The sequence below is a fragment of the Bidens hawaiensis genome, unplaced genomic scaffold (assembly GCF_021521415.1).
Source record: "Bidens hawaiensis isolate Kalapana, Puna unplaced genomic scaffold, B.hawaiensis_p1.1 tig00020322_1, whole genome shotgun sequence".
Lineage (NCBI taxonomy): Eukaryota > Viridiplantae > Streptophyta > Magnoliopsida > Asterales > Asteraceae > Bidens > Bidens hawaiensis.
The window spans coordinates 309,784-320,669 of record NW_027493088.1 but is presented as its reverse complement, the minus strand read 5'-3'; the positions used below and the strand labels follow the sequence as shown (position 1 = coordinate 320,669).

At 34.5% G+C, this 10,886-nt stretch overlaps 1 protein-coding gene across 1 annotated transcript; it reads right to left on the bottom strand.

The window, feature by feature from the left end:
* Positions 1–4,876: 4,876 nt before the first annotated feature.
* Positions 4,877–10,653, bottom strand: LOC143560299 (dynamin-related protein 5A-like). The gene is made up of 6 exons (XM_077048627.1): positions 10,591–10,653; positions 9,108–9,182; positions 6,283–6,510; positions 6,009–6,204; positions 5,373–5,919; positions 4,877–5,290 (listed from the first exon to the last, which is right to left on the bottom strand). The coding sequence occupies exons 1-6, from the start codon at positions 10,651–10,653 to the stop codon at positions 5,104–5,106; spliced, it is 1,296 nt and encodes a 431-aa protein (XP_076904742.1). The 3' UTR covers positions 4,877–5,103.
* Positions 10,654–10,886: the final 233 nt, after the last annotated feature.

Below are 10,886 nucleotides of genomic sequence, written 5' to 3'. Positions count from 1 at the left end.
CATACAATAAATTTCACCCTATGTACGTGATAACATAATCAACAACATAAGACATCATGCATTAAAAAGATCATGCAACTCAATTTATAAACACCCAACATACTATACGATAAAATAAAAAACAAGAAAAACTTAACAAATTGTTGGAAAAACAATACACAATACATGCATATTTCTGTGTTTTAAGCTTAACTAAGACTAAAAATTAACAAAAAAAAAAACACCAATTAACACTTATTTGTTTTGAATGTATAAGATGGTGGGATTGGTACTATGGAGAAAGATGACCCGAATTATTATGGCAGGTGTTTCGATCGCGACGGACAGTTCATCATCAGAGAAGATGACTTGGGGCTAGGCTATTAAAAGATGGTGGGAGCAAAACACTTTATTAGTAACTCTTTAATTCAGAATTTCTAGATTCGGTTATCGTCACTTAGTCATTTTAACTAGTTCAGTCCAAAAAATGTAACAAGCAAGGATTATTTGGCCATTTTATGGAATCTAACTTGAGTTAGTATTAATTGAAATCGAACTAGTTTAAAGGTTTTAACTTTAAACTTAGTTAATTGAAATGATCAATCACGTACACTTAAAACTCTAAAAAAACTGAGTTTAATTGATTTGATTTCTAACTGAACTCGGCCCCTATGCTTAATTAGTGTACCATATGAGCATAACATTTATTAGTTTCAACCAGGTATATAACTTTGTCAACAATCATTAAATTATTACGTATCAATTTCAGCTATTCTTTTTATTTTCAAAATTTTGGATACAACATACGAATATAAAAAAAATTGTGATAACAATCAATTAAACAAAGTTATTTTACCAATTTAAAAATCATATCTAAAAATCTTATTGTGGGCTAAAGTTAATCTAGACCCTGAAAATTAAATTACTCGTATATGTTATAAAACAACTACTTTTTTTTTGAACGACTAAATATTTTGTACACCATGGGGTTTGAACTCCTAATTCTAACCATCTTACCACCCCACCAAAGCGAGAATGACATAAAACAATTAGACTTAACTTATTTTACCACATGATTGCTCAAACGAGAACTCGAGAAGGCATACGTGCTTTGCACGTGGCCCTTGAATTCCTCAAATAAGCACTGGCAGACCCATGTGAATTTTTTTTAAAAAATATATGTGTTAAAATCATGTCTGTCCCTTATGAAATTTTGACATCACTTACCCTCTTCCGGGTCCTTGTAAAAATTTTCCTAGATCCATGAGTTCCAGTAACCAAGCCAAACTGGAGTTCTGGAGAGAAGGCAGTGAACGGAGTTGGCGGTTCGAGGACGGGTGGGACCCAGAGTGAACAGGTAACTTGGCTCAACCTTTGCTTTCCTTTGACAAGGCAGCTAAGGCTCCAGCTTCGCTTTCTACTTGGCTGGCTGCCTTTCTCTAACGAGACAAGTAAAGTACCTTTTACTGGAAATAAGCTTCCACCTATCAAAAACGGTGTCCTTGTATATATAAGTATTGTCCAACGTTTGTCACCGTTCAATTTCCCTTTTGCTATACTTTATGTGAGTTTTGAACTGGCTAAAGTAAGCAGTTAAATAATAATCCATTTTCCTGTTATAAAAAAAAAGCCAAAAATGCATGTGTATCAATCTGGCATGCATGTTCAAAACATATTTGCTGTAATTTTATTATTCTCCAAAGTAACACCGCGATAAGCGTGTGTGAATGACAATAAAGGATATATATGATTATTGGGATCGTGCCAAAACAACATTTTTACTAACAACATTCCTTGACTAATTCACTCAAACCAAAAATACCTAAAATGATCACTTTCTCAACCGTCGGATCCAACATATTATCCAAAAAATCTATTTGACATCATTCCGTTTTTGAACCAACCACATCTAGACACGTATACACTTAAACGGTCAGCCATAAATCTATTTTTTCGGGGCTGACGAAATAATATTACATACGAAAATGAAGCCCAACGGAATGGGTACTTAGGCCGGACAAAATAGATTTGAAGCCCGACAAGTTAGATTTATGACCGACCTTTTAAGTATATGCGTGTTTAGATGTGGTTGGTTCTACGAAAGAGTTTTGTATCTTGTGTTATACTATACGAAAATCTAGGTTTCCATGATAACAATTTGTTAGTTGAGGAGACAGAAAGCCAAGCTAGTAAAAGTTGGTATTAATGAACCGTCAATTTAATAGAAACATGTGAATTTGTTTACTAATTAAGGGAATTGATAGATCTGACAAGTTGGTCAAATCTTCTTGTCAAGATAATAAAAAAGTTGACAATTGTGATCAACTTGTCAATTTCAAAAAACAATTACACCGGTAAAGCTACTAACCGTATGAGTTTGTTCCAGTGTTCCCACGATGTGTGTTTTAACCCAACCTATATTCTCCCTACTTGAGCACGGTTTTCGTTCTTATGGTTTATTTAAATTTGTGGTTTTAATCCAATAGTTTTAAATTTGTGATTTTTGTCCTTGTGGTTTCATTTCACTTGTAATTAAATCCGAATTCATTAACCCTGTTAAGTCTGGTGGTTAAGCCCATCAGCGTGTCCTTCACGCGAGGGCCAGTTTTGTCCATTTTTTCCCCAAATACACCCCAGCCCTCACGTGAGGGGCTTGCGAATTAGGACTGGGGTTTATATGGGGAGAAAAAAGACAAAATTGCACCTCACGTGAAAGACGTGTTGATATGTTTAACGACCAGACTTAACGAGGTTAGTGAAGTTGGATTTAATTGCAAAATGAAATGAAACCCCATGGACGAAAAGTGCAAATTTTAAACTATTAGACTAAAACCGCAGATTTGAACAAACTACAGAAACAAAAACCGCAGTTTACTCAACTTTATCAGGTTTTTAATGCCCCATTACCAATTCAACCTTTAGACCATTTGGTGTGGATGCTGATTTACTGAAGAAGCGCTGACGTGGCCATTGGGGCTGGTGTCAAACACCGCCCCACATATTGATGCCGCTCATCAATAAAGGAATTGGGGTTTTTTTCCATGGATAAACACCGCCCAAATCCTTAAAAAACATTTTTTTTTCAAAATAACCGTTGTACAATGGTTTGATTTCCACGTATGAAAGATGTTTATGGAATGGTAGACCATATATCAAGGGATTGATAGGTCCACATGGCTCACTCTTATGTTGCCTTTCTGTTTTTTTATTTTTATTTTGGTAGCACCGTTATCGTTGATAACGACCCAATTCTATATTAAGTTATTAACAATGTAGCAATGTCGATAGCTACCGAACTTGCGTCGGTTCGACGCCGCCAAGCACATTTTTTTAACCTTAGATGTTGTCTAATTCGTGTTGGTTTGCTGCTACAGCACACACATTTTTTTTTGTTTTAAATATGCTAATATGTTGTATATGAGTGATGACGATTTTTTTTTCTGGTGGCGTAATCGGGTATCGACTGATTTCGCATCGACATTGCAGTGTGCAGGTTATGTCACGATGCCTATCAAATTCGCATCGCCGCATCGGCACGCCGCTGTAACGTTCGAGCATATATATATATATTAAGTTAATTTGTTGTTTTTGGATGTTGACGAATTTGCTTTTTTTTATTTTCTGAATTTTTTGAACTGTAACCCAATACTAAACGAGTTCGCATTCTGCCACCGTGTGGGGTTTCGTTTGCTTTATTACAAGCTAAACATAGAAGATACAAGTCTACCTGGTTATTTTATTACTATTAAACGTAAAGGTCGGTGCGACAAGATTGTTTATGATTTTTATAGTTTTTTTTGTTTTCCTTTTGTTTTGCAAGATATGTGATATATGCTTTTTTATTTTTCAAATGTTGTTTATATCGTAACGAACATAAACTATATTGATTGAATTCGCGTTGACTCGCCACCGTAAAACTTGGGTTTTATCAACATTGTTTATACTGCAACGAGCATAACTGATTTTGACCGAAATCGAGTCGATTCGCCTCCGTAATGCTCGTGTTTTATCAATACCAAGGTTTTACCAACAACGCTCGGGTTTTACCAAATCTCGGTTTTACTGACAACGCTCAGGTTTTACCATTGCCCCGGGTTTACCGACCGAATAAACATCGTTTTAAATATTTTAATCTTTCTATTATTCTATATGTTTTGAGTTTAATCATGGTAGCGTAACGAACGTAACCTATACCGACTGAATATGCCTCGAATGGCCGCCAAAATGTCCGGGTTTTACCAACCAAATCGATGTCGTTTATAATATGTTAATTTTTATATTTTTAAAAAATAAGTTATATGGGTGCCGCTACTTTTGAAAAAATATGTTGACGGAGTTATTTTTTAGGTTTAGTTTCTGTACCGTAAGGAATGTAGCTGACACCGACCGAATTCGCAATGATTTGCCACTGCAACGCCTGAGTTTTATAGACCGAATTCACTGCACAACTTGTGAGGGGAAATCTCTAGTTATTTCTTAAACCCCCCACACCCCCAACCGATTCGTTTCTTGCAGCCGAATGCTAGACTTTTTTTCGTTATCATTATTACTTTAAAGTTAACGGGCATTTTTAAGCAAATACGCACATCTTTGTAATTAACAGTATTCAATTCAATGCACTTCTGTTTAACTTTGATTATTACAACAGTTGTATTAATGTGGTTGCAGACTTGCAGCACAGAATTTGTTAGAACTAATATTATTGTTGCAGCCTTGCACATCTAGCACCATAAGTTGAAGCCCATATTCTCAGTGTCAAGCCACCTCTCCACATGCAAACAACAAATTCTACATGAACCAGTACAAGTATATACTATACAGAGTATGTAATATTCGTCAACAGGCGCATACGCTGAAAACATGCAGCTTAATAAACTGAAGAACAAGAGCAACTTATCCACAAACACAAAACAAACTGTATATGAAACACAAACAGCAGAATCAATCAAGATATGCATGCATTATTATTCTTTTGCTCACTAGGAGAACGCAATTTCTCGCATGACAGGAGAATCAATCGATATATGTATGTAATATGAACCAACTTGTACATAGGAAAATCAAGATACGTTTGCATGAAATATGAGCCAAATATTCATTTGCTTATGAGATGAAAACAATTTCTCACAGGGACGTTGCGACTGACTTAAACTCAGTCAAACAGGAACGTAATATCATCTGGCGCTTCAGAAGAGACTCCCTTTCACTCTGAAGAATGTCAATCGCTCCAGGCGTAACGAACATATCCATGAATTTCTCATCTTTTACAGCAAACAAGTCCACTCCCAGTGCTACCGTCAGACCTTCCTGACTGAAAAACACCAAAAGTAATATATATAAGTTTCAACATCGTTATAAGAAATTGGTTTCATTTCAGAAACAAACACATATACCATGGGGTTATGAATCCTGAATTCAAAGCTGTAGTCACACTCCGTTCAACCAGAACTTCACGAATCCGTGCAAAATGCTGTGCAGCTAATGAGCATATCTGGTCGTAGGTTGACCCTGGTTGTGAACCCTTTTGATTACCCAACATTTTGCTGTCACCTGGCATTCTGGGATGACGTTTTCTTGCTCCACCTTCAATGAAGTTTCCTTGTTCCCTTGCTCGGTCAGGTGATAGTTTATCAGCTTCTCCTGCTGCTTTAAGAACCCTCCCAGGTGTTGTGTCCTGATTATTATTCACTGGAGGTATGTTTTCTTGATCTGAAAGATCAAGGCATGATGTCTGGTAACCAGAACTAGAGTTTGGGCCTGACCCATACAAGAGATCAGTCTCATAGCACACTAGAGAATACGGGCTTGTTATCGAACCCAAGTGTTGTCGAACGAGTTGCTTGCGCTGTTTTACAAGATCCCTTATGAAACAATTGTAAGAACGCCTTAAGGCAGCATGAAAACCGACATATCCATCCATATCCCCAGTTTTCTTCCCATCTGTAAACCAAAACACAAGTTTTCTTTTGGATTTTAATCACTCATTTGTATAGATACTAGTATGTATGAAATAGCATTAAAGCTCTTACCTTCAAAGTGAAGGTGTTGATTTTTCTCCATGGCAAGATCAAAGAGGTTACTTAACACATAAGCAAGTCGTTCACAAGCAGTATCAAGAAGTGGCGCAAGCCATGATTTGGCAGCAGCTCGGGCAATCTCTGCAGCAGCCTCTGCAATTCCCCTTCCACCTCCTCTGCCAGCATGTGCAAGTGTTATATTTGACATCTGTCAAAAAGATGAGTCAGCCCAACTTGTTTGTTATAAGACAACTATTCAAGTACATTCATGATGTTATGATATTACCTTCTCCCTTGAAACAGTAGGGTATTCAACTGAATAAGCAGCACATCTAAATTCATGCATAACTCTTTCAAAAGCAGCACCACCATAAAGGCGTAAGGTGGAATTTGGTGGTTTTATATCAGAAATTTCTCCAGGCCAACTCCCCATACCACTTTCTGATTTCTCTTCGGCTGTTGTTTTTCCCCATTGCTCAGGGTCAGGATCTGCAGATCCGTCTATCAATGCTCCCTTCAGCATTTTAGAAAACAATCTCATTAAATCCAAATACTAATCAATTACAGTGGTGGGTTTCCTCCTTGATGGTGTTCTTAAGTGAGTCAGGCCTGGGGCGTCAAAATCAGTCTGGATGATTGACATCCCGTCTTAGGAAGGCTCACTCAGGTATTGGCGGGGGATCCAAACGCTATTCAAAAAAAAAAAAAACTACACATTACATGTATTTCAAACTAGGTTAATTACCCGTGTAGCACACGGGTTAGAATAAATAATTATTTTTAAATAATAACATAATGTGAAATACAAAAAAAATGTATCATACACACACACACACACACACACATATATATATATATATATTATATAATAAAAAATTACACATTACACAATTTGAAAATAAAAAGTTGTTAAAAAATTCAAAAATCATAAATTATTTCTTTGTTATTATCTTATGTGATGTCATGTGCCATTAAGAACATTTATTTATTATATAGTATAGATAGTGTGACAATTTTGATACATATAATTATAAATTAATAATGTCTGTGTATATGTGTGTGTGCAAAGGAAGTTATCATGCAAGAACTCAGATTATTACGAAAAGTCTTAAGAAATCAATCTTAGCCACTTATTTGATTTTATTATAAATGTTTAAGAACAAATTATGAAAATAGTATAAAAGTATAACATAATAATATCGAAACATGATCAAATACATTTTATTATTAACATGAAAATGGTGAGAACCAATTTGTTGTTATTATTAGGTTTATTTTTATTGGTGTTTGCTGTTATGTTTTGTTCGTATTTGCTAATTTTCGATTATGAGACGTTATAAGTATTTGCTGATTTATATTTTGTTGTTATTATTAGATGTTTTCTTTTGTTGTTATAAGTATTTGTTGGTATATGCTGTTATTATTTTGTTCTTGATTTTGATTATTTTGTTATAATTTTTAGGTTCTTTTCTTTGTTATTATAAATCATTGTTTATGTAGATTGGTATTGCAGTTGGTATTGTTTCTTACGTTCTCATTTTTTATAAATTGACATTATTTCCTACGTTCTTATGTTAATATTAAAATGTACATGAACATTCCCCTAATAATATCTATATTCTTTTTCTCATGACATAATTAACCAAACGTAATTTAAACTCCAATTATCATAATCAATCAAATGATACAAATAGTTACTCCAATTAACATATTAATCAAACCATGATAGCTTAAAAAAACAACAATTTTATGTTTATAATTTCTTGTTGCATTATAATTTTATCTTGGACAAAGTTATTTGTACAATATACTCGTGTTTTTGCATAAGTTACACATAAACCACACTTGTGATTTTTGCATAAATAATCACATTTCCTACAAAATTTGCATATAGCATACGCAAAAATATATCTCACATTTATGTTTTTGGATAATAAACATATAACATGAACAAGTATTCCAACATTAACAAGTATATATATAAATAAACTTCATTGAAATACATATGACCTATATATTTTAATATTAAGAAAATACATATATATAAATTGCATCGAAATGCAATCATACAATAAATTTCACCCTATGTACGTGATAACATAATCAACAACATAAGACATCATGCATTAAAAAGATCATGCAACTCAATTTATAAACACCCAACATACTATACGATAAAATAAAAAACAAGAAAAACTTAACAAATTGTTGGAAAAACAATACACAATACATGCATATTTCTGTGTTTTAAGCTTAACTAAGACTAAAAATTAACAAAAAAAAAAACACCAATTAACACTTATTTGTTTTGAATGTATAAGATGGTGGGATTGGTACTATGGAGAAAGATGACCCGAATTATTATGGCAGGTGTTTCGATCGCGACGGACAGTTCATCATCAGAGAAGATGACTTGGGGCTAGGCTATTAAAAGATGGTGGGAGCAAAACACTTTATTAGTAACTCTTTAATTCAGAATTTCTAGATTCGGTTATCGTCACTTAGTCATTTTAACTAGTTCAGTCCAAAAAATGTAACAAGCAAGGATTATTTGGCCATTTTATGGAATCTAACTTGAGTTAGTATTAATTGAAATCGAACTAGTTTAAAGGTTTTAACTTTAAACTTAGTTAATTGAAATGATCAATCACGTACACTTAAAACTCTAAAAAAACTGAGTTTAATTGATTTGATTTCTAACTGAACTCGGCCCCTATGCTTAATTAGTGTACCATATGAGCATAACATTTATTAGTTTCAACCAGGTATATAACTTTGTCAACAATCATTAAATTATTACGTATCAATTTCAGCTATTCTTTTTATTTTCAAAATTTTGGATACAACATACGAATATAAAAAAAATTGTGATAACAATCAATTAAACAAAGTTATTTTACCAATTTAAAAATCATATCTAAAAATCTTATTGTGGGCTAAAGTTAATCTAGACCCTGAAAATTAAATTACTCGTATATGTTATAAAACAACTACTTTTTTTGAACGACTAAATATTTTGTACACCATGGGGTTTGAACTCCTAATTCTAACCATCTTACCACCCCACCAAAGCGAGAATGACATAAAACAATTAGACTTAACTTATTTTACCACATGATTGCTCAAACGAGAACTCGAGAAGGCATACGTGCTTTGCACGTGGCCCTTGAATTCCTCAAATAAGCACTGGCAGACCCATGTGAATTTTTTTTAAAAAATATATGTGTTAAAATCATGTCTGTCCCTTATGAAATTTTGACATCACTTACCCTCTTCCGGGTCCTTGTAAAAATTTTCCTAGATCCATGAGTTCCAGTAACCAAGCCAAACTGGAGTTCTGGAGAGAAGGCAGTGAACGGAGTTGGCGGTTCGAGGACGGGTGGGACCCAGAGTGAACAGGTAACTTGGCTCAACCTTTGCTTTCCTTTGACAAGGCAGCTAAGGCTCCAGCTTCGCTTTCTACTTGGCTGGCTGCCTTTCTCTAACGAGACAAGTAAAGTACCTTTTACTGGAAATAAGCTTCCACCTATCAAAAACGGTGTCCTTGTATATATAAGTATTGTCCAACGTTTGTCACCGTTCAATTTCCCTTTTGCTATACTTTATGTGAGTTTTGAACTGGCTAAAGTAAGCAGTTAAATAATAATCCATTTTCCTGTTATAAAAAAAAAGCCAAAAATGCATGTGTATCAATCTGGCATGCATGTTCAAAACATATTTGCTGTAATTTTATTATTCTCCAAAGTAACACCGCGATAAGCGTGTGTGAATGACAATAAAGGATATATATGATTATTGGGATCGTGCCAAAACAACATTTTTACTAACAACATTCCTTGACTAATTCACTCAAACCAAAAATACCTAAAATGATCACTTTCTCAACCGTCGGATCCAACATATTATCCAAAAAATCTATTTGACATCATTCCGTTTTTGAACCAACCACATCTAGACACGTATACACTTAAACGGTCAGCCATAAATCTATTTTTTCGGGGCTGACGAAATAATATTACATACGAAAATGAAGCCCAACGGAATGGGTACTTAGGCCGGACAAAATAGATTTGAAGCCCGACAAGTTAGATTTATGACCGACCTTTTAAGTATATGCGTGTTTAGATGTGGTTGGTTCTACGAAAGAGTTTTGTATCTTGTGTTATACTATACGAAAATCTAGGTTTCCATGATAACAATTTGTTAGTTGAGGAGACAGAAAGCCAAGCTAGTAAAAGTTGGTATTAATGAACCGTCAATTTAATAGAAACATGTGAATTTGTTTACTAATTAAGGGAATTGATAGATCTGACAAGTTGGTCAAATCTTCTTGTCAAGATAATAAAAAAGTTGACAATTGTGATCAACTTGTCAATTTCAAAAAACAATTACACCGGTAAAGCTACTAACCGTATGAGTTTGTTCCAGTGTTCCCACGATGTGTGTTTTAACCCAACCTATATTCTCCCTACTTGAGCACGGTTTTCGTTCTTATGGTTTATTTAAATTTGTGGTTTTAATCCAATAGTTTTAAATTTGTGATTTTTGTCCTTGTGGTTTCATTTCACTTGTAATTAAATCCGAATTCATTAACCCTGTTAAGTCTGGTGGTTAAGCCCATCAGCGTGTCCTTCACGCGAGGGCCAGTTTTGTCCATTTTTTCCCCAAATACACCCCAGCCCTCACGTGAGGGGCTTGCGAATTAGGACTGGGGTTTATATGGGGAGAAAAAAGACAAAATTGCACCTCACGTGAAAGACGTGTTGATATGTTTAACGACCAGACTTAACGAGGTTAGTGAAGTTGGATTTAATTGCAAAATGAAATGAAACCCCATGGACGAAAAGTGCAAATTTTAAACTATTAGACTAAAACCGCAGATTTGAACAA